The 25,047-nt window shown below is 48.2% G+C and overlaps 1 protein-coding gene and 1 long non-coding RNA gene across 5 annotated transcripts in view; one reads left to right on the top strand and one right to left on the bottom strand.

The window, feature by feature from the left end:
* The window catches only part of LOC125616012, a 299,348-nt gene that overhangs the window by 152,471 nt on the left and 121,830 nt on the right, over positions 1 to 25,047 (top strand). The window lies entirely within an intron of this gene.
* Tubgcp3 (tubulin gamma complex associated protein 3) overlaps positions 1 to 25,047 on the bottom strand; it is a 53,763-nt gene that overhangs the window by 7,367 nt on the left and 21,349 nt on the right. For 2 of the 4 annotated variants that reach the window (XM_048800615.1, XM_048800616.1), the window contains exons 11-18: positions 21,133 to 21,243; positions 20,688 to 20,802; positions 17,643 to 17,832; positions 15,709 to 15,844; positions 14,966 to 15,034; positions 11,074 to 11,209; positions 625 to 713; positions 392 to 523 (exon numbers count right to left, since the gene is read on the bottom strand). In XM_048800615.1, coding sequence (XP_048656572.1) covers positions 392 to 523; positions 625 to 713; positions 11,074 to 11,209; positions 14,966 to 15,034; positions 15,709 to 15,844; positions 17,643 to 17,832; positions 20,688 to 20,802; positions 21,133 to 21,243 — 978 coding nt within the window. The remainder of the gene's footprint in view (positions 1 to 391; positions 524 to 624; positions 714 to 11,073; positions 11,210 to 14,965; positions 15,035 to 15,708; positions 15,845 to 17,642; positions 17,833 to 20,687; positions 20,803 to 21,132; positions 21,244 to 25,047) is intronic. The other 2 variants (XM_015483931.2, XM_048800617.1) reach the window with 2 other exon arrangements.

Raw genomic sequence — 25,047 nt, 5'->3', positions numbered from 1 at the left:
GGGCACTGGTCCACCCAGCACTGCAACAGACAAGAGAGAGAAGCAGCACCCTAACGCAAAGGCTCCTGCTTCCTTTGCATACTGTCTGGGACTTGGGCACACGCCACTGGCCATCTGTTCTCTTGGCGCCTTGTGTGGTCTACCATGTGTTCCCACAGCGGAGCATGGCTCAGGACACGTCTCCTTCTGGACCACACAGGGGTCAGCCTGCCCGCCATGCTCCACCAGCCTCAGGCACATCACAGCATGCTCTTCTTCCACCCACTCTCTTCCTATTCTGTTTTTGTGAGCCTCAAACATCACTGAATTGCTGCCGACGACGTGGCCATATGATTCTAAGGTGCTCCGTCTAGCACCTGCTATCCTCCTGGGGCCTGTCAGTCAGCCTTACCCTGGAGCCACTGTCCAGCAGGCAGCGGGAGGTAATGGTGTCCAGGAAGGCCTCATGCGCTGCGATGATGTGGTCCAAGTCCTGGGCCTGCTGGACTCGGTTCCAAAGCTCATCCCAGGAGCATTCCAGCACCTGCAAATGACAAATTCAGGCTTTTGGATATGCCAGGTTCTTCCTCTTGCAGGAGTCTGCATTACTAATTCAGACTACAGTCAGCAGGACGGTCAGCATACCTCGAATGTGATGTAATACTGCATTTGATGAATGAAGTGCACCATCTCCGAAGCCAGAATGTGACACTGATGCAGCACCCCAGAGAGCTCTGCAGACAAGACAGTGTGATCACAAGGGGCATCGAGGACAGCCAGCCAATGGTTTTAACAAGGCCCTAGCTTTAGCAACCAACCCTATAGCAGGAAACCACCTCCCATCGTCCATTTCTGAGCTCGGAAAACGCAACAGGACGGGGCGCCTGCTCGAGTAGTGCATCTCTCCTCCAGACAGAAGGGCCTGGTGGGAAGGGCACCAGATAGACCACACACAGCTGGCTTTATAAAAATGCAGTGACATGACTAAGCACAGCTCTAGTTCACAGCTTCTTCACAGCAGCCTGTCTGCTATGCACAGAGTACTAACTACTCCCCAGCTATTTGGAGACAAAAAAGGAACTTCTTTAAGGACTGGGGGACCGTGTCACCTGCAAGGAAGATGGCCTCTGAAATATGATATATCAAGAACTATGTAATGTTTTGAACAGCCAACAATAAAAAATTAAAAAAAAAAAAAAAAAAGATGGCCTCTGAAGGTGTCACGGTGCAGCAGACCTCTATGCTTCCTGTGAAACTGAAGACACTGTCACAAGGCTGAAAGGTCACCATGGAGTAAAGCTCTCTGCTTGCACTTTTAACTTCCTGCTCAAAATCATGCCAGAACATTGTCACACAAATGCATGTGAAACTGAGCCAGATGGGGCCACCAGCAGAATGGCTGAGAGGACAGCTGCATGGGCAAGCTGCACACACCTCTGCTGCCTCTCCGCAGGCCCTCACTTAGCTGCCAGACGCAGATCTGTCACGCAGGCAGCTGTGCAAGAACTCAGCGCTGCTCCTCCTTCAGAGAGCAGAGCAGGAGCAGAACAGACACGATGCGGTAACAGCGGCCACACACACGCCAGAACCGCTCCCTCTGTCACGCAAGGTGAGGATGCAAGGGGGCCCTAGTCCAGTTTGTGTCCCCTTAAGAAGACAGAGAGACACCAGGGGAGAAGATGTCCGTGTGACAGCAGAGGCAGAGACTGCCAACATCCCCCATTGCAAAGGTCAGGAGGGCCATCCCGACAGCCTCCGAGCAGCTGGCCTGGCTGCACCTTCCTTCTGCGCTTCTGGCCTCCAGATCTGTGACCCAATTTGTGATACCTTATCCCAGCAGCTCCAGGACACAAACGCACAGGGGACCAGCGATGTGGGATGGCGCCTCCCAGGGAGGCACTACTGCCAAAGGAAAGGAGCCCCTTTCTGCAGGCCAAGGTTAGGGCCCTGAGGGTCTTCTGGAGCCCTGCTTTATTAGCACCATGTGGTCAGGGGAGGAAAGAGGGAGAAGTGACCGAAGTTTTATAAAATACAAACTCTTCAACAAATGACAAGTATCGTACATAAACTGCACGAATGCTATGCAAACAGACTACAGCACCAAGTCCTACAACCTGATCCTAACGCCACGCTGAGGGAGACACAGGGGCGTAGGCTGCCAGAGCAGGGTGGCCAGGGAGGAGGTCTGGGCAGGGCCAGAACAAAGGAGCACAAGAGGGTCTTCTGATGAGGCCAACTTTCTGCCTGAGGAAAGTGCTCGCAGACATAGGCGGGGTCCCAACCAGACAGACACTTCTGTACCTGCACTCCTAAGCAGGGAGACGGATAGAAAAACTAAAACAGACACGTGGACAGAGAGGCACCAATCAATAATAGTGAGGAGAGCATGGACAGGGAGGAGATAAGGAAAGGAAAGAGACCATAAAAAGAACTGGCCAAAACTCCCCACTAGACTCCCAATTCTTTGCTAAACAGAGACAACAAACCCAGCATCCCCAAACAGTAACAGTGAGTACAGCCTGAGATGAGCCAGCCACGTGCTTGGAAAATGGCAAGAGAAAATGCAGAAGCAGATGTCACTCAGCTCTAGGAATCTGGGCCTCAGGAGCTGGACTCTACAACACTGGAGGGCCAGGTGGCCCGAGAGCAGAGCCGAGGAATCCTGACGCAGACGTGGCACACGAGCACTCCTCTTGTGAGAGAGAGGTGCGAACCCCTGAATGCACGGAGGAGGCTTAAAAAGCCAGACTTCAAAGACGAGCAGAATCTACACTCAGGGAGATGGGAGACCTGCATCCGGAGGGACACGATTAACAACACACTGCAACCTTTCTGGGGCTCAGACTCACAGAAGCACTGACACGCTGACCCTCAGGCCACATGTGTGGGAGGTAGGAACCTGACCAGTGGCCTGTCCAGTAGGTCTCTGCATGCACATGCCAGCCTGTCTCATTCCACAAGAACCCTGCGCTCTAGGGCTCACGGCGCATCCTCTCCAGAGCTGGGACGTGTCTGTGAAACACAGCCAAGATCCTCTTACAGAACTCCACAGGTGCCTCAGTGCTCCTGCCACAGCCCAGACAGCTGAACATGGCGAGCTGGCTTCCACCAGCAGAGCAGTCTCACCTCTGCACACACCACAGTCCCTGCCAGCATCCCACCTGCTTCTCTTCATCAGTGAGCCATCCACACCAGACATCCTCCCGCTGCTCGGATGGACGTCCACGGACGCGGGAAACACACGTCCAAGGCCCAGGTGCAGTTTCCAGGCCAGCTGAAAGCCCCAAGCAGAGACTGTGCTGATTTTCACTAAGAAATAAGCTCCATTCCAGCTCAACTTAGTTCTCAACTTGTAAAGGCAGAGAAACGTGCTCTGAGTGGTGTTCAGCCACATCATGGGTTAGTAAGCTTCTAAGGGAAAGAGCCACCATCTGCAACTCCAGGTTTGGTTTCAGCCAAGCCTCATCACCTTGAGTTACTGGTCTGTGATGTGTGTCCACAGCCTGGTGGTCAACTGTGTCCATTCAAACACTCCACGTGTCCAGGATACACAGCTCTCTGGTGCCCAAGTCACGTGAAATAGTTCAGGTGCTATTTGTAAAGGGTTTCCTTGCGTTCTACATTCTATCACAGATGCCTGGTGGGTTTCCCCACTAATAAATATGCCGCCTGGTGTCCTTCCTGAGGTCTGCCTGGGACACCTATACCTGACCACCTCTCTACCTGCAGCGAAACAGACCCCTGAGCACAGTTCTGACACATCCCAGTGGCACCACCCTTACTCCCCAGCACCCTGAGGCCGCTACGCAGCCGACTGAGCTCTCCCGACAGCTGCCCAGGGAAAGCTTCGCAGGACCAACAAAACCAGACATCATGTGCCTTCAGGCTGATGCCGAGCAGGCTGCTCTGCCCCCGTCTAGGGGACCCCGTGTTTCTGAGTGGGCCACTCTCCCCCCAACACCCTGTCTGGGGGACCCCATGTTACTGAGCGGGCCACACTTCCCCCCCAATCTAAGGGACCCTGTTTTACTGACAGGCCACACTTCCCCTGTCTCTGGACCATCTGTGACTAAGCAGGCCACACTTCCTCTGTGTCAGAGACCCTTTGTCTGTTACAGAAACAAACATTTTTTTCGTAGCTGTTCTCCATTTTTTAGTTCCAAGTTAATTTTCCACACAGATTGGAAAAGTGCAATTCCAGGAAAGCTCAGGTTTGCATTGCGCTTCCCTGTCTGCACTGACAGAGATCCTCCCAGAGGTCTTCCCACGGAGTCACACTGCCCATCAGTACCACAGTATCTGCGTGACATGTCAGAGTTCAGGACCAGCTACACATTTATTCTGAGATTTACACACTTTACTTTTCAGGCACGAATTTTTCTCTGGTTTTCAAGTCCTTCTGAAAGTAGGATTAAATATGGATTAAATCATGAATCCTATGTTACAATCTCTGAATTTCTTGGATGCATAATTTCTCCACTACTAATTACGTTCTACATTCATTAATGCCACTGCATTTAGAAACGAAAAGGTCACTGGGGATGCTGACATCAATACCTGGGCCTGTGATCCCTCCGTGCTCCAGGCTGGGCACGCAGGCAGTGGGCGCTGCTCCTCGCTGCTCCTCGGATGTCGCTAAACTGCAGTGTTTGGCAGTCAGAGTGTGGAAGCCCAGAAACGTGGGTACACTGAGCACAGAAGGGTGAGTCCCCTGCAGCCCAGCAGCACTGGCTCAGCAGAGGGAGGGACACACGGCCAGCAAGGCAAGGTGCGCCACGGAAAACCTGAGATCGGAAAGCAACCCGAGCTCAGCTGACCCAGAGCTTCACCTTGAACTGGTGTTTGGAAAGTGCACTGCGATTCCCACCTGGCTGCAGAGGGCTGGGATGGAGCCATTTTGAGGCGGACACACTGTGACAACTGCTGCGGAGCCTCGAGGTCACACTGTCCCGGCAAGCACCTGTCCTGGGGCCTAGAGTACCCAGCAGAACACGAGTGAGACAGGCACAGAGGAGACTGCAGCCAGGGGGTTCCAGGTGGAAAAGGGAAGGAGAGTCCACTCCCTTGTCCTTTGAGGCTGGTGGCTCATGTGTCCAGAAGAAATGGGCAGGAATCTGAACAGGCAGGTGTGAACGCTCTAGGGACTAAGCCTGGGGAGGCTGTGGCCGGCAGCAGAGTGTGTGGAGAGTTGGTTCCCCTGCTCACTCTCGCAACCCCGCAACCCGGTAGAATTCTTAGGCGGCTCCCAAGACCCAGACTCCAGACAGGCTCTAGGATCTAATCTGATCTAATATGCTGATCTAATCTCTCCAGAACAACCCCACCAGCTTGGCCTGAGGCCTGAGCAGAGCTAAGCCCCAGCCCCTGCACCTCCCCTCGCAGAGCCCTGCAGCGGCCCCATCAGGAAGTGCACAGATCAGCGCAGACACAGCGTCCACCTCCTCCTCCTCTAACCCCGCACTGCGCGCTCCAGTCCACACCACTCTGCACACAGTGGCTCACACTCATTGTCAGCACCCAGAGCCCCTTCCCTGACCTACACCTGTGAGAGGACAACGTGGATGCCATCACCTCTGGACCTTCTCCAACCCGTCTGTCTGAGGCCTCCCATTTTGACTCCTACAGTACTTTCCTGAGCAAAATCACAAACCAGGTATTTTAAGTTCCTATCTCGATGTCTGTCATATCCTTCAGGCAACAAACTTCCTTTTCTGCCATGTCCATCATGGATACCAGAACCGGGCGGTGCCACGCAGACCTCACAGTTGCTCACTGAATGGATGGGGATCTGCACCCACCTGTACCCTGACCATTCAAACTCACACCTCTGAAGAGGGTGCCAGGACCAAGTCAGCAACAGTATCAACACGTCTTCTCTGCTTTCCTTCTCCAGGTCTCCAGCACTGTTCTCTCTACAAACACCTGCCTCTCTCCTGTGCCCCGCACAGCGGTCTCCGGCAGCACCCTTCAGAGTGTGCTCACTGAGGCATGCTCACGTGACTCAAGAGCATGTGTCCTGTTTCCTTGAGTCCACCTATTCAAAGGTGTTTCCCAAATCTCTCACCACCTGGTCTCTCCCAACCCCGCTCCTCGCTCGGCTTGCACGCCCCTGCGTCACAGGCAAGCACCACAGTGACAGCTGCACACGCGTAACGCTCTCACAGCCAGGTGCTGTCCCAAGGACTCGTGTGCAGACGTGATCCTGAGAAGGCTAGGCAGTCATGTTATCATCACCCACTCCCAGGGGGAGTGAGGCCACACAGCCAGGGAACTGGCAGGTTGCGGGGAGATGGCCGGCCAGGGCCGGGCAGCCCCAGGTTGGTGCTGGTGCCTAAGCCTGAGTCAGGCACACAGAAGTAGTCCAGGTTTATATAATTACAAACCTGAGGACTCATTCACACACAAAAACAAATGCAAAGAAATTTCAAAGAGGAAAACTTTCACTCATCTTTTCAGACCCCGTTTCACCAAGGCTCAGTGCTATCTGCATGAGACGCATCACTATTAGTGTCTCCAGAAAGAAAGCAGGCACCATGCGGACTAGATGGTGCTGACGACCGGGCCGTGGCACTGGACACCAGAGCACCTGACGACCCCCTCCCCAACACCAGCACCTGCCACTTGTGCATAGTCCTTTGCTTTCAACATGGAACAGAGGAATTTTGGCCCCTCTTCCCACAGTGGTTACTGCTTGGCTAAGCTCAGGCTTCCTGTGCAAACACAGTACTGTCCACTCAACACGCCCACAGCCACTCTTCTCAGGGGCAAGAGGCTGCAACTGTGGCTGGCTGCTTCAGTCCACAAGACGCACTTCACCACCACAGTGCACCAGGAACAGCTGCGGCGAGGCCATGCACCACCTCATGGGCAGCAGAAGGCACTTCAGACACGTTCTGAGAAATCGTGACCTGAAAATAATGCCACCTTACAAGTGATAAAAATAAGTAAAAGGTGAACCAAAAAAGTCACCCAAGCAACAAGGCCTTGGCTCGCCCTGAGCTTTCAACACCGTCGTTTGTAGAGAGAACAGTGCTTCACTGTGGCTACTGTCACCCTTGCTGCCATTTGCTGTGGAGCACAGGTGCAACCCAGAGGAGAAGTGTGAGGAGAGCCAGCAGCGGTGCAGGTGAGGAAGAGGCACAGCAGGACAGTGGCGGGGACAGCTGGCCGGGCACACACTCTAGCCACCTGAGGCACAGAGACTAGACCAACGTGCGCTGCACCTTCCAGGACCTCCGCGTTCAGCATCAGGTGAGGCTCGGTTCCTCCGCCCAGCTGAACTCGCATGAGATGCAGGTGCCGGCTTGAGACACCCACCTTGCATTGCAGCCCTCTGAGGCCCAGGGCATCTCTGGAAGCCCTGTACAGGCAGCGAGGCCTGCAGCTTGGGAGAGACAGCACCCTGGGACAAGCACCTGGGAGAATAGGGCAGAGCCCCACAAGGGCCACCCTTCCTGAACATCCAGAGCCACTACCAGATGCCCAGCCTAGCCCTCCGGACAATTCTAAAAGCATCTCATATCCAACATTCAATCCAAACATCAGGCCACTTCTCACAGCTTCCATTCATATTAACTAATTTTTTATTCATTTTCTTGCTAAGATTTCCATTTTTATTTTCAAGCAAACTTGAGAGTCAATCCTGAGCACAGACGTGTAACTACATGCTCTTGAACCAGCCACTTCCCGTCCCCAGTGGAAACAGTCGTTGACTAGGAGACCTCTGTGGGCTCTGCTGGGAGAACTGAACCTGGCCAGTGTTCAGAGCTGCCCTCGGAGGGCTCCCTCCGTGGCAGACAAGGTCAGCAGTCAGACACGGCCACGCCCCGACACCATCTGTGCTGGGAGCACTGTCTCACTCAGCGGCATTGGAAACGAGGAGAAGTCAATACCATTTATTATCACTCACGCAGGGGATAAACTGGTGTTTAGTACACAAACTGATTTTAAAACAATTATCATTTACATTTCTTCTAAGCTAGTAAGATTATATTATCTTAATATTAAAAAGTAAGCAATAAACTCCCACTAACCAATGTTCTCCCCATCCCTATCCATTGTAGAGAACTGACATTCTCTACGGTTCTCTAAATATTCAGTGTCTAACCTTTTTGTTTTTGTATGAACGAATACATCTCAAAACAAAGGGAGAGGTAATTTCTGAATCAGTCTCACCTACAGCCCTTACAACTCTTCACGAGGAGGAACGAAGTCTTCCCCTCCTACTCGAGATCAGGGGCATGCCATTTCAACAGGACCGGCAGTGACCACTTCGACATGCTCTTCTGAGCAGATGGAGCCTCAGCTCTCCTTCCCCACACAGAGGGCTAGGGGAGACCACGAGCTCACTTGCCTACACTGTTCACTTCCTCACGAAACACGACACAACCCGAATTCAGTGCCACAGGTAGCAGTATCTTTTGGGTTAGCTGAAACTAACAAACCATTTAGTGGAACTGTGTTATACAGCTGAAGGGCAAATAGATAAAAATTCTGCCATCCAGGGAAAACAATCTTAAATTGAAACAGGTACGGTCCTCCTGGCAGAGCACCACACCCTGTCCCTGCCAGGTGCAATGACACACATCTGTAATTCCAGGGAGTCACTCGAGAGACTGAGGCAGGAGGGTGGCAAGTTCCAGGCCAGCATGGCAACCGAGTGAGGCCCGGTCTCAAGATAAAAACCAAAAAAGGGCTGGGATGTGTCTCAGTGGTAAATTGCCCTGGTTTATTCTCTTTGCCCAAAAAACAAAAACAAAAAAAAGCCTCCAGTCCGGAGCAGATGGACTTCCCCTGAACTGCCCACTGGCATGATGGGGCCGGGCCGGGTCCTGACGAGAGCCACTGAACGCTCGCTGGAGCAACGCCACCCTCCACACTGAGGACCACCACGGGCAGCTCTCAGGAGCACCTCAGGGGCCCCATGTGCACTAGCCTCAGGGTTGCAGGGGATAGACACATCTGTATCACCACAGTTAACTTCTGCTCATGAAGACGCTTGCCACAACCAACTTCAAAATACTTCTCAAAATCTAACATAAGCACATTAATCCCCACCAAAAGGAACATGGGCAATAAATAATTTTTTGGAAAAAGAAAGACAAATAGGAAAAAACAAAGTGTTCACCCTCATCAGTAATTTTAAAAGCATAAAACATTTAAAATGAACTTTGACTTATCAAAAACCTAATTCACTTGAATGTAAGATCCAATCGTCAGCAGAAACAGCAATACCAACACCTTCCACAGAGTGAGAGCTGGGCTCGTGGGGACGTGACCTAAACGGCACAAGGCTCCCAAAAGCAGCCTGACCGTGTGCCCTACGGCTGGAACACAAGTGCCAAGTGCAGTACACAGAAGTGGAGCTGGAGCCCACGCCTGTGAGTCTGCAGTGATAAAACAACAGTGCAGCCAAGGCAACACAATGCTGTGGTCAGAAGGTTCTGGAACAAGTTCACTGACAAAAGGAAAGGACCGGCGAGAGAAGCGAGAGTCAAGCTCATCACGGTAAGACCCACTCATGTACAGTTACTAACTGGACAGACACCAAAGGTGCATATTCACGAACAGAGAAAATAGACCAGAAGATTTATTACTTGTCTCCTAGTGAAGAACAAAACATGGGTCTGGGGTTGTAGCTCAGTGGTAGAGCGCTCGCCTAGCACGCATGAGGCACTGGGTCTGATCCTCAGCACCACACAAAAATAAAATAAAGATATTGTGTCCACCTAAAACTAAAAAGTAAATATTAAAAAAAAAAAAAAAAAGTAACACTGTTGATTATTTGCAATGGTGAGAGAAATGCGATCCCCACCATCAGCACCTAAAGGTGCTCTGGAGCTCAGATCCCTAAAACCAAAGCACCCAAGATGCTGATACCGATGAGGAAGAGCAGCACAGGGACAAGGTCTCTGCACGACTGGGTCCATCTAAATCCACAGCAAGAGTGGAGGAGGAGGACAGCAGAACTGCAGGGAACGCAGGAAGAGCCAGTGACAACAGTGGCAGTGCTACCTGTGGAACTGCCCGGTGCAACTGCACCCCGGGCACACAGGACACAAGCAGGGCCTGTGTCCAGGGCCATCTCTGGAACCCTGCCCCTCCTCAGCTACTCTGAGGACCCACCACGAGCCCTTCTCCACAGCAGCTTCAGGCGCCCAGGGAGACCCTGGCCAGGCAGGTCCCCGCTGCCTGCAGCCTGCCCAGGCGTCACTGTCTGGGACTCTAGAGTCTAGCAGAGACACAGAGATCTTCAATTCCTTTTTTATTTTTAATAACTGTTTTTCACCAACCCAAGGGCTTATTCACTTTAGTTTTCTTTAGAGCTATGTATTGACTAAAATAATTTCTCAAAGGTTCTTGCCAAATCAATTTCAAAGCAAAGATTTCCCAAGTATTAGCAACTGAAGTCATTCAAGGTTCGTGACAGTAGAACAACGTGACTGACGCCTCACATTTTTACTGTAAACCTTTCCATGTCCTGGTTTATGGAAAAATAATGCACTAAATAAATTCCACAAGAGAACATAAATAAGACACTAAGTGAATTTTAAATGAGTCGATGACTTGTCAAATGGCTTTCCTTCCTTAAAACCGCCACTGTTTCGGCACAGTGGAGCACACATGTGATCCCAGCTACTTGGGAGACTGAGTCAGGAGCATTTAAAGTTCCAGACCAGCCTCAACAACTTAATAAGAGTCTGTCTCAAAATAAAAAATTAAAGAGCTAGGGATGTGGCTCAGTGGCAGAGCGGGTTCAATGCCACCCCAACCCCCCACAAAATTGCCTACCAATATAGTTAAAGTGTTTAACTAGGTAACAGTTGACAACCAGTGAAAAACAAACGTGATTTTTTAAAAATATATTTTTTATGATCTGAAAAAGTAACGGTATGACTCACTTTGCTCACTTGTACCGATGTCCAGATAACTCATGTTACGAGCAAGCCCTTTCACTAAACACTACAGAGGACAACAGTGGCTCCCTCCAGCTGGACTACTTCAGATAGACTTCCGTTTCCAGGGAGTCGCTAGAAACCAGCCAGTGCGGCTGGGGGCAGGCACATGCCCACACGGCCACCCCACAGGGCCTACCCGGCATGCTCCTCAGGAGCTTGGCGTTGCACATGTGTCCCTTCCGGATGTCGGTGAGGATGTACTCCATGCGCTTGGCCCTCCAGAGGAAGTTGAACGCTCTCAGGTAGTGGCTCATGCACTCTCGTGTGAACACCTGGGGGACAGCGGAGACAGGGTCACGGCACTCGCTGCAGACTGCAACCAACCTAGGTCCCAGCCTCGAAAAGCCAACAAACACTCAGTCAATGCCAGCAAACTCCAGGAGATGCGCAAGTCACTGAATCAGCGCATTTCAAGGAAAGCACCACAACCGCCATGACACTGGTGATTCACAGGCCAGGCCCAGCCCAACAGCAGAAGGCAGGCGTTTTTAGGCCCACCCTGCAGCAGGGAAAACTGGGGCTCAAGGTGACATGGCTACTAAGTGTGAATGCTTAGCTATGACTCCCAGCTCCTGGAGGGACCTAACAGCAGCTCCAAGGTGGAAGGGAGGCCTAGCGGAATCCCCACTCTGAAGGGTCCCTCAGCCATCTTCATGGATCTACTCATCACTTGAATACCCCATTTGATGCCCACAAATGTGGCTTCTCAAGCACTGAATTAACACCACCAGCCCCTGGTGGGGACCATACAAGGCCTTTCCTGCAGCCCATCAGTGACTCAGCCCACGAGTCACTTCTTAGATCAAGGATGAGCTATGCACTTGTGGCACAGGGTCTTCTGCAGACCACAGCCACATATTTCTGATAGAAACATGAGTGCTGCAGTGGAGCACATGTCCACCTCCATCAGAGGAAGGGCAGAGGAAGTGTGGCCTGCCTCAGTGTCCACCCTGCACCACAGACACTTGGACATGGCCGGCTCGGCAGGCCACTTCTGCCACTGGGACAAGGCCAGCCTTCGCTCTGAAGGGAGCTCCTGCATCCCTGGACCTGGCTTTGTCCACCTCCTCTTCTTTATCTAAATGTGACGTATGTGGCCCTATTCTACCCATCTCACCTGCCCAAGCTCTACCCATCCTCCAGGACAAAGGTACACGTCGTTCCCCCGAGGCGCCCATGTCCCTCTTCCTCAGACACCTAGAACATACTGCTGGATGTCCTTAGTTTTAGTATGTGACTAAGGACTACCTATTTATTCTCCCGTATGCATCTTTGTGCCAGTACCTGGCAGGAGCCCACACTGATGGAGGACCAAGCGCTGGAGCAGAGGTGACTAAACTTGCACTGAAAGTACTCCAAAACCAGACCATCTGCTTCGAAGTGGTTCCCATGCTATCAACAGTCTTGCAATTACAGAAATTAAGGTGACTGGATTAAGTATTGTGGTAAATGAAGGATTCTTCACCATATAAATACATACTATAGGGCAAGGGCCCTTTAACACTTTTTAGGGTTTTTTTAATTTGTTCTAATTAGTTATACATGACAATAGAATGCATCTGGACACACCGTACACAAATGAAGCACAACATATCATTCCTTTAACACATTTTAAACTGCATTTTTAAAATGCAATTTAATCACCACTTCTTTGGGATATTAACTAAAAAAAAGGTGCTCACATTGCACTGAATTTACATGAAGAAAGCACCACAACACTGTAGTTCTACTGTCACACTGCCGTTCAGTTCACCTCCTCTTACAGAATCGATTTCAGATAAATACTAAAAAAGCTCTGAAACTTGAGAAGGTGACAGAAATCCCAGGTTTCTGCCGCGCCGTGCAGAAGGCAGCACTGAGGCAGAACCAGGCCTTCACTGCCCCTGCCTCACCACCAACCCCTCAGCCACGGGGCAGTCAGACGGCCTCAGCACTCTGAGTTCCCAGATGAAATAAAACCCAACGTCACACACAGAGCTTAGGATTCATTCAAAATAAGGGGGGCCAGAGTATTTTATTACATGTTTAGTGAACTGTATTTGGCTAATTTAGGGGGAAAGTAACTTGAATCTTGAATTTCATAAATTAATTTCCCAAATAAAATCTATCCAAAAATTTCCAAATTGCTGTTATTAGATATAATTTCATGATTATTACCAGATATATGTATAATTAAATTCTGTATAAAAATGCCAACTTGAATTGAGAACAGAAAATAAATAGAATAATATGTGAGTTTAACAGAAAACGATTCTCTTCAAAATCTTGACTCTAAAGACTATTTTTAATATAAGTTTCCTAGTAACCTTTATACATAACATAACTGCATACAGTTTACTCTGATAAACATTATTTCAGTTTCTAATAACAGTTGAATACTTACAGCAGTCCAATATGGCTACAGTCATGGCAATTTAGCTGAAAACATGCTACCACATGGCAAAGGCCAGACGAGCAGGAGGGCATCCGCACACTGGGTCCCTGGCAGGGCTGCCACCGATAGGACCCTCCCTTCCCCTTTCTCCATCGGGCAGTCCAGGCTGCTGCCGTGAACCACCACTGGCTAGCCTACAAATCGACACTTGTTTGTCACAGGAATGTCCTAGATGCATTTTAAATGACACTATGGCATAACGTGCTTTTCTTCTGTCCTTCTGCTAGAGCTTGAAAACCTCTGATTTTAACAACATGCCATCACACTTGTGAGTGCACAGCACACTCCATGTAAGACGTGCAATGTTACAAACAGCTAAGGCATCACTTATCTAAACTGTGTTCGGGTTGCCGATTTGCGAAGGCACCTGGAGCTTGTGAAAACGCGATTTCCCTTCCTAGGGTATCCTGGCCCCTCATGCGGGTTGGACAAAGCACTCTACCACGGAACCCCACCCCCGCCCCACTGTGGAGCCTGTTGTAGGCTATGAAAATGGCAGGAAACGTACATGAGCCCGCAAAGCAGATACTATGACAGTCTCTCACTTAGAGTGTTAAAATATCAAGCATGTTGTACATTTTAACTATCTAACCCTGTTTAGGATGTAAGTCAAAGGAAAAAAACCTAACTGCATATGACAAAAGAGTGAACTTAAGGGTGTTCAAGCCAAGGCAGCTTCCTCTGGCGAAGGACAGACAGGCGAGGCAGAAGTAAGGCACCTGTGCCGGTAGTCCCAGCTCACGGCCAGCAACACACAAGTGGTTGGTGCCAAGTCTGCCCAGTCTGGTGCAGCTTCAGAGACATTATCCTCATGGGCAGTGTGATTCACCCCAGGAGAGGAGGGGACAAGCCATAGAGTCCGGCTCTACAGGAACTACCACAGAAGGCTTAGAGTCTAACTCTGTTACTTCTCAGCAAAATATTTGTCCCAATAAATAAAAGAAATGCAGTGTCCTTCTTCAATATTTCAGCTATAAAAATGACTGAACTAAGTTTAAAGAGATATCATGGTCAAGGAGGATTTATTCAAGCCTGAATAAAGAAAAATGAGCACCAGAAAGAGGCATTTTAATTGCAGAAACTAAGATGACAACTCTCCTGGCCAACCATTTACGATCGGATAACTAAAAAGAAAGGGCGCTTCACGTGTGGTAAAAGCACTATGAACAATAGCACAGCTATTTTCTCATCAGTTTAAATGAATACTCCATATCAAACTTTATCTAAGTAGTAAAAATACAATTCCCCTAAAATATACTTTATAGTTCCTTTCAAATTATTCTAAATTAGTTGCTACAATCTAAGAATAATGGAACAAAATGAACAATCCATTTATTAAGTACTTGCTGAAATCTATGATAGAAGGGATGATATTTTTAAGGAATCTTAAAATAATACAGCATTTCAGCACTCATTACTAATGATTTAACACACGATTTTGGCCTAAGTATTATTCATTCATTCAATGGGCACATATCCTACACGTCACAATCACTTGGATCATGTTCACGGAGAAAAAAGCCAATTTTAAACAATAAAATGTTTAGCATTCAAAACAGGCTGACTGTTAGACAAGCACACAGAATGAACTCACAGTTGCAATGGGTCCATCAACGTGGTAATCCAGGCTGAAGACGTCCCAGCCCGTGTCACCCGGAGAGACCTATCAGCAGAAACAGACATCGGTTTATCATCTGTTATTTTCACACAACTGAAAGACTCAGGGCACCTGCTGCAGAACTGCCCAGGCTTCAAGAGATAGCACTGACCGGCCCCCTCTGTAACAAGGCTCTTGTTAGAGAGCAGGGAGCGGATGACGTCAGCCTCTGCGTCCTCAACATTGAGGTGAGGGCAAGGCACGCCACAGCTGCTCTACAGGTGGTTAGGAATGAACACTGAGGGTACATTCAAAGCCCATGGGCCCATGACAGGTTCCAGATCTCAAAAAGTGTACTTTAAGAAAACCAATGGAGTCGTATCATGATTCTCATCAACATTCAGCGCACACGCGCTTGTGTTTATACCCAGGCCCTAGCCAGAGCCACTTCCTCCCTCCCACCTATGCTGAAAGCCAACCTGATGATGCAGAACAGTCGCCATCACCAAGTGTCCATGATGTGCCGTCTGTTCTGGGCCCACCAGCCCTGTGAATCACCCCTCCCCAGGTGGCATGGCTTGCAGGGGAGGTGACTTGCCTGTAATCACCAGTATCAAGGCTCAAGTGGAGTCAAGGCCCCAGGAAACAGGCAGCGCCGTTCCCTGGAGAGCCTAGAGGAGCCGGGCCTTCACCAACGTGGACACACCCACGAAGACTCACGGCACACTCACGCTGCTCACCTCCAGCAGCCTCACGTCCAGCCTTCTGAGGATCTCAGGACTGTCAAACTGTGCATTGGTGGCTCTCACAGCAGTTTCAAGGATTCCAGTCAAGTTATGTTGATACAAAGTTGTTGCTGGACGGACAAGTTCCGGTCTTAATATGTTGTGTAAAAATTAAAGAAAATGTTACTTGGACTTTGAAGGAACCCCTAAGTACCTTACAAGTAAAATTCTAATTGTAAAAACTGAAAAGATAAATGGGACCATTACAGTATAGTAACAAGAGCTACAAGACATAAATTGCAAATAGGATTTGCCAACTATTTTAAAGACTAAAACATTTATTTAAAATTCCCAAAATATTAATCTTCATTTGGCTTAAAATGCAAGTACTTAAATGTTAGCAAAGTTTTCAAACTTAAGACTGGCTTATGAGTAGCACAGATGACTCCTTTCCTGCAGACACTCAATGGCAGGAGACGGCTTCCTTGAAATCAAGCCTACTAGAAACGAGGATGAGGCAATTCCAAGGGGCTCAGAAACACCCGCCATCAGCAACAGTACTGCCAGCTGCTGGTGGCTGCAATCTCTAAATACCAGGCCTTAGGGTGCCTGAGAAACATGGGCCAACACTGGGCATCACCTGGCCACTCCCCATAGACACCAGACACCTAAAGCCAAGCTCTGAGAAGGACCCCTGCCTAGGATAATCCAAGCCACCCTAAAACTTAAATTTCCAAATAATCGGTAAATAACAAAGCACAGATACTCAGAAATATATTTACAGAAAGTGAAGTCCCTGATAGAGCTAGTCCACATGGGTTTTAGAACTAGACAAAAGACAAAATGACTCCGGTGGTTTATTTAAGGGGGCAAATCAAAGGCAGGTATAAGGTTTCAAGGGCAGACAAGAGTCACAAGCCACCTGTGGCTGTGTGTGGACTGCTGTGCATAGTAGCCTCGCGAAAGGATCAGTCTGGCATGGAGAACTCCTGGTGGCACCCCGACAAGGAGTGACTACCTAATGCGGGTGAACTTCCCCCCTCAAGCTCTGCCAAAGATCCCACACTGCACCTCAAATGGGTGTCACATGCCAAGACGTCAATCAATCTGCTGACCGCAAGACTCCGCCCTTGAAACCTTATCCCTGCCTTTGATGTGCCCCCTTAAATAAACAATAAATAAAGTTCAATCATGGCCCAAGACTACCGCAGATCTGATGGGGACAGCTAGGATTTAAAAGTAACTTATTGTTTTGTGTCCTAAGGGGGACATTCATCTTTTTTTTAAATGTCCTAAAGAGAACTCCACACCCTGCCCCCAAATAAGAAGTATCCATTCTCACAAACGTCTGAGTGAAAACCACTGGGCTTATGCTGTGACGACACTCAGCGTGTGCATGGCCAGCTCTGCCCAAGAGCGCTGGACTGCACCCCTGGGGTCTGTGTCCTCTTAGGTACAGATGTCTCTGTCTCTAGGGAGGGAGGAGAGAACCAGCATGGGACTCCAGAGGGATGGCGGAGGAGGGCCAAAGGAGCCAAATGGAAGGTTTTGCTCTTCACACAAAACAATGATAGCTGAAAATACGAATACAAAGTTCAGTGTAAATTATACATTTTCAGGTTAATTTCACACTGAAGCCAGAGTTAACTATGATTCTGCCTGACTTCTCACACTCAGGGTGCTGACACAGCCACAGTGCTCGTAATGACACAGATTCTTAGGAACAGCACGTCGCACAGGCTGATGGCCTACAGATCACCAGAGCAAACCCAAAGGACCCTGGCCCGTGAAATGACACCATTTCATCTGTGTAGATTCTGATAGGCGTGTGCCCCGTAACAATTCAAGCTTTCCCTCTGATACCACTGATTCTTCCACACCAGAAGTATCAGACTCTTTCACATTGCAAGTACTGCCTACTTAGAACACTTGAGCAGTTTACTTCTTACTTTAGCAAATCCATTAAGTGCCTTATAAAGTCTCCTTGTCCAAGAAGCAAGTACCGCCTCATGGCCTGCATGTGGTCCAGCAGGCTGTACTTTTTGTTGAGAACATCCAGTAGATATTTGCTGGTCTCGAAATAAGCAGCATCGATCTTCCCTTGAAATGCATTTTCTAAATCTGTGAATAAATCTGCAGCTGTAGAGGACAAAGGGAGAAGCACACATACATGTGTGATATGTATCGGAACAGTACAGCAGGGGCACAAATGTGCGGAAGGCAGGCCGACCCCACCATAGAGTTGCAGTCAAAGAAAGCAAACCAGCACCCAGACAGCTGAGGGCACTCGCTGACCTCAACTGCGGGACCAACAATAGGAACTGACACGGCACTGCTCCTAACTCCAGAGGTCACTTTCCACACTGCCATGTGAAGTCTGACTAAAGCTCTATAGTCACCCAGAAAATAAGTGGTCCTGGAGCAGAGCCCCGTGTGAACATGTGTGCGTTATGCAGCTCTGGAGAGCAGGGCACCACGGTCATGCAGCTCTGGAGAGCGGGAAATCACCGTCATGCAGCCACATCACAGTGCCACAGGAACCCACTGGAGACTTCCCAAGGAGAGGACCAGACTGTAGCCCACAGAGCCTAGCTCCTAACAGGGAGAAAGTACTTCCAAAGGACAAGAATGTGGAGACCACAGACACACCACAGGGCTTTTATGAGGCTAATTACATCCTGCAGCTCCAGTGTGAACATTCAGTTTCATTAAGAAACCACAGTACCCTCGGGCTAGAAAACCACCCCAAAGCTAAGCAACAACCTAGCCTGAGAAAAGATGAAGTACATGTTCAAGGTCAAGCAGGAATAAGAGAGGCGAGGCCTTTCATTCCCAGTTTCAGTCTCCTTCCACTGCTGAGTTAAAGTATCAGAAGACTCCATGATTCTCTGTGCTTCCCCACACCCGTGGGTGAGTCTGGTACTGCTCACTCCAGTGACCCCCTAGAGTAGGAAACCAGGACCCGGTGAAGAGGGCCACAGATGACGGCAGAGTGAGGTCTGCTGGGCCCACAGGCACAGGAGCAGGCCACCAGCTCCCACGGTCCTCACGCTAAGGGCAGAGGTGATGTTTCTGTTCATCTATGCAGTTTTAAAAGGGCAGACTCTGTAGCCCAGGAGGCCTTCACCACACTGCTGTTTGACTCATAAGCATTTCTCATTCTAGTACACACAACAGAACACTAACCAATCTTCCCCCAGGGCGCCTGTCAGAAAACTGAGACCCAGGCTCCTCAAGTCCCAGCACTCCTGTGTCCAGCTTCTCAAATTCCTCTTTATTCTTTAGTGGCACTTGGATAATCTGGAAATTTTTTCACAGGTGAATATGAATCTGACATATCCCACATGTGTACTGTTGGCAGTCTCTGGGGACTTGTGCCCTATCTTTCCACTATGCTATAAACTGAGCAGCAGAAGCTGGCTTTCCACAGACACTAGCTATGACACAGTCTGAAGGGGCAGCAGGAATCCAGGCCACCGTGAAAAAGCAGCACACCCACAGCCACAGTGCAGAATGGCAGTGGCAGCAGAGGTGCAGCAGGGGCAGCTGCAGTGGCCTTACAGCAGCAGCAGAGGTGGCAGTAACACCAGCAGCACACAGTGACGGCAGCAGCGGAGGCAGCCAAACCAGGCCTGTGGAGACACTGTCCCTCCCAGGTGCTACCCATGCCCCTCCTGCAGGTGGTCCTCTAGGCACTATGGAAAGGCCACGGCTCCAACACAATTGCTATCCTGGCTCTTCTTTCTTCTACCTTTTAATCATAGGCATTTCCCAAAATCTGCACTGAATGGCACCTCTCTATCCAGGAGTTAACCTGAGGGACCACAAAACTGTGTCCAAATTCACTGTGGGTGAGACACCCAGCTCTGAGGGCCTGACATTTGCCCCACCCCACCCCCTGGGCACTCTGGCCAGGGCATCAGCCTTGCCCTTGGCTGTCATAACAAGGCAGGTGCTTCCCAAACTTCCACAGCCAGCCCGATCTTCTCCTAGGGTTACTTGGTATCCCATTGTCAATACAAAGGAAACTCTGTGAGCCATCTGAGATGACGATAGGAACAGCAGATACAGCCAGGACAGGAAAGCTATAAAAACAAGTTAGGCACACACACAATATCATGAAACTATTAAAGCTGGGCAGGCAGCGAGTGGGTAAAATGGAAGTGAGGAATGGCAGACGAATGAGGGGAAATCATCACACTTGAAATGGAGGGACAAATTTAGCACAGCATTTTGAATACAACAGATTGCCAAATCCCTGCTGGTTTCTGAACTAGCATTTGAGTCCCAAAGCAGGGCTACCATTAGTTACATTTCACCCTGTTTTCTTATTTTGGCACCTGTCACTTTACCATTAGGGAAAGAGTAACACAAATTACTAAGCAGAATAAAAAAGTCACACCCTAGTCCAATACCTACTATTTAACTCTGTGTAAAAAAGGGAATTAACATTCATACAGATATTATACGCACAAACGTGCACACACTCGCCCACATATATATCTAAACTGTGGTCAACAGTATGTTAGTCATCCACATAATCTCTAAATCCTATGGAACAAAGAACATCTTAAGCAATAAATAACCATCACCATCACCACATGATCACCCCCACCCTCACTGTCACCACCATCACCACATCATCACCACCACCCTCACTGCCACCACCTTCACTGTCACCATCATCACCACACCCTGTCACCATTATCACCACCACCACTACCATCCCCATCACCATTATCACCCTCATCACCACCATCCTCACCACCACCATTCTCATCAGTACCTTCACCACCGCTACCATCCCCATTACCACCACACCCACCATCATCATCCCTGTCCTCACACCACCACCACCATATCATCATCCCCACCATCAATACATCACCTTTACCCCTATTACCACCATCATCATTATCCCCAACCCCACATCACATCAATGCCATCACCACCACCACCACCACCACCACCACCAATCATCACCACCAACATACTCATACCATCCTGCGGTGGCTCTGCAGACTTGGTCACAGCTATCATCTTTGTGGTAGGAGTCTGGTCATGACAAACTTGGTGCAAGAAATTTATTGATTTTCCTATCAAAAGGACCTAAAAGGAAAATATCCTATGATTACCTTTAAATGAAATTTAAATTATCATCAAATACTACAAATAGTCACAAGTTACAAATTGTTGATTGATCAAAAACTACATAACAAGAACATCAGATCTACTATCAAGTAACTTCTAGGAACTCAAAGCCAATACATTAACACACACATTGACATAGTGACGCATTCAATTAACATGTACTTCTAAGATACTAACAATCCTAACATGCAAAAAACAATTTTACTTAACTGAAAACTAGTTTTGTTACATAATCCAAGTATATATTGCAATAAAACATCGAAGTCACAAAAATTTCTTCTTCCCCACCTTCCGAGATTGATCCATTGTCATAAATGAAGGAATCATCGATTTCCTCAAAGTATATTTGTCATGCCACAGTCGGTCTGTTTTAACTGTTGGATCTGATGCTACAAAAAACTGAAAGCAAAGGTTCAATGAGTATCAAAAAGTGATATTATTGCAAAAACTGAACTAAAAGCAGCATCAAATAATAAGTTATTCTAGAAAATTATTCTATAGGCAAATTCTCCAGATAACAGTGAATCTTACCCATTTACCCAATAAAATTAGTTTTATAAAGAATTTTAGACAAAAATCCAAGTTGAATTACATGTTTCCCAAATAAGAGCATTAAAAAAAACAAGTTAGACTACTTCTTGGAGAATCAGGAACCTCATTTTGAGTATCAAGGAGGCCCCTGCCCGCAACCTGGAACCGGCTTCCCTGTCTGCACGAAACTCTACTACCTGGCAATAGCCCGAACTTCTGTTCTGCTCAGCCAGTACCAGCTTACCATCTCCACTTCACAGGGCTGCACTGTGGGGCACAGGTGTCTGAACCCACATGCTCTGCTCACAAAAGAGCACCGGAGTTCACACCATCACCTGCAGGCAGGCCCTCCCACACACACGAGCACACGTGCAATGGCCATCAGCAGCCAGCCAGGTGGCACTGGGAAAGGACCAAGATCTCCTCTCCCTCCCATTTAAGTCACAGCCCACTTTCCCCGCCCCCACCCACCCACTCCAACCACCCAGAGGGCTGACATCAGGAAGAACTCCAAGCACTGAGGGGAAGTTCCACTGCTATCACGTCCAGCTTAGCTACCACCACAGTGAGAATACTTCCACCTTCAGCCACATGCCCAGCACCTGTGCCTTGGTTTCTATAGAAGAGTTTTCTAAAAGCAGAAGTGCTGAGTCGAAGTAGCCTAATTCTCATGGACAGTACCAGACTTCCTTTCCCAGTAGCCGTCTACTGCCCCCCCTGCCAATAGCATGCCCGACATTCTGAATCTTGTGTGCTTTAGGTGACATTATTATTGTCCTGTTATTTGACTGCAAATGAAGTTTAACATATTTTCATAATTTCGTTACTTTCTTTTTTTCCTCCTTAGAACTGTCTTTTTGTGTCCTTAACCCACCTTTCTACTGGTTTTGCCTTCCCTTATCAATAACATTCTGCTGTAAATTACTACATGACACAAACTTAGTTCTTCTTTTCTCTTTTTTGTACCAGGGATTAAACTCCAGGGCACTCAACCACCTCAACCACTGAGCCCCATCCCATCCCTATTTTGTACTTTCCTTAGAGACAGGGTCTCCCTGAGTTGCTTAGCACCTTACTTTTGCTGAGGCTGGCTTTGAACTTTCGATCCTCCTGCCTCAGCCTCCCAAGCTGCTGGAATTACAGGCACGTGCTACTACACCCTGCAAATCTAGTTTTCCTAAGTTAACTGTTTGCAACTGGTTACATTTGTGTTCTATTTTCCTGTGAGCTAAACACCTGCCTTCCTCTAGAGCTTCTAGGCTTCCTGTCTCCCTGAGATCTTCCCATTTCCAGATTATAGGAATATTCTCCACCATGTGACTTCAGTCTTTGTGCCATGTTCAACCTTGGACTCTGAACTGACAAGATGTTGCAGGGATCTGCTTCCTGCTGCGTGCCATGATTCTTTACTGCTGGACCTGCTGCACGGGGAAGCATTATCAGAACTGCATCAACAGATAAGAAAGGATGCCGTGTGGCTACAGCAAGAGACGTGAGGGGCACCTGAAGATTCTCTGACCAGCCACGGGGGTGGGGGCAGTTTGCTTAGTATTACCATGGGAAAGCAGTATCCATTGCCCCTAGAGTTTGAACCATAGGTTGTTATTCCCACTGGTGCTCCATGCTTGGGAGCATGGAGCCTCCGGGACCACACCTGGTCCTTAACACTGGATGGGCTCTAGGAGTCCTGCTGGCCTCCTGGCACAGAAGGGCCTCTGGGCTCACCTCGGTTCCTCCTGGGACCTAGATTCTGCTGCCTCCCCACGAGCCCACTCTGCTCTAAGAGAGAAGTCAGGACCACGACCTCAGCACCCGTGGTGGTGTGCCACAGGACCCAGAGGACTGAGACCCAGCACCGGCTGAACCACACACAGCAGCTCCACGGTGTCAGACCAGAAACCCCACACAGGCAGAAACACACAAGTGCCTACCCATCCCAAAGTGCCCTGTGAATGACACCCCCCGACTGGACAGTGAGTCCACAGGCACAAAATGGATCCAAGGAATATCAGCAATTATAGAGCAATGATCTTCTAACAAAATGCAAGGGCCAAAAGTAAACCAAGAAAAGAGAGGAGACCCCAAAAGGGCAACATCATTAGAAGAAATTGGAAATGTTAAGATGCTGTGAGCAAGGTCCAGGGCCTGCTTAACTTTAAAAAAAAAAAAAAAAAAGGTGGCTTTTATTTTTTTATTTATTTATTTTTTTGGTACCAGGGATTAAACCCAGAGGCACTGGGCCACATCCAACTCCTTTTGATATATTTTATTTAGGGACAGGACAGGGTCTCGCTGGATTGGTTAGGGCCTTGTGCTAGGTCACTGAGGCTGGCTTTGAACTCATGATCCTCCTGTCTCAGCCTCTCAAGCTGCTGGGATTACAGGCATGTGCCACCACACCTGGCTAAAAACCACCATTCTTATGCTCTGAAAATGTTCGAGACCACAGAAAATATACAGAATGCCTGAGTTTACTTCATGACATTAGCCTGACGCTAGCACACCTTACAAAGAGTGTCAAAACTTAATATTATAAGCCAGTTTCATCTATGAAAATAGAAGAATGAATTCTGAATAAAATATTATCCTTATATTACTTAAATAAAGTATTCTTGGTCAGGATATATCACTGTTCAGTACGGCACTAAATGTCTAAACACAACTGAAAACAAAACATAAAGGAATTACAAAAAGCTATCATGTAGTGATTTAAAACAGTTTGTTCTTAACTATCACTGACCTTCCAAGAATCTGAGGAAAAGTACAGACCTTTGTCCCAGGGAAAAAATGCACATGTCACAATACAGTTTGGTATACTGTTCAGGAATTTCAGAGATCATTCTAAGCAGCCGTGGTATGAAAAAATAATGTTTACTGGCATAAAATAACAGTATTTACTACAAGGAAAAAAATAACAAGTTATAAAACATGAATTGTGATATGGTACACAAATACACAGTAAAAATGGCATATTCCTAAATATTTGTACATGAGATTACTAATGAATTTTTAACTACCTCCATTTACCTATTTATATAATCTATTATATCTCTATTTATATAACCCAGATTTTTAAAATTGGGAATATTTTTAAATCAGGAAAAAATACTGTTTAATTAAAGAAGTAATTCCATCAAATACTGAACACATTTTCCAGTATTTTTCTTAACAACATCATTTTCTCAAGGCAATTAGGTCAAAGGCTTTTTTGTCTCTGGCAGGAACACCAAGGGAGAAGAGCCAGGGGATGGAACTCCAGCAATGCCAAGGTCCTGGTAGGAGAGGTGTGATGGCGACGGCAGCACACAGCCAGCCCTTTGCACGCAGGTGCAGGACGAGACCAGGGCTTCCCTGACTGCAGAGCAGGGCCACCCCACTGGGTCAGCTGAAACTTCCCATCTTTAGCACAATTTGAACGACTAAGCATTCGTGGACCTTTGTATTTTAGACTTTTTGATTTACATTACCTTTCTAATTTAAAACACAACTCATAACTGCTTTGAGAAATAAACAGTTCTCTAATGTGGACTATCGTCACCTTAACATATACTTAAATTATCTCCACTGGAAATTTAAAAATCCACCATGAATAATCTCCAGGGTTACCCAATCACTGTGCTGTGCATGCTCTGTAGCCTGCCATTCAACAGATTAGATTAATTGCATAAATTG

The sequence above is a fragment of the Marmota marmota genome, unplaced genomic scaffold (assembly GCF_001458135.2).
Source record: "Marmota marmota marmota unplaced genomic scaffold, marMar, whole genome shotgun sequence".
NCBI classification, from domain to species: Eukaryota; Metazoa; Chordata; class Mammalia; order Rodentia; family Sciuridae; genus Marmota; species Marmota marmota.
The sequence above is the reverse complement of the archived record's forward strand: the minus strand, read 5'-3'. Positions and strand labels throughout refer to the sequence as shown.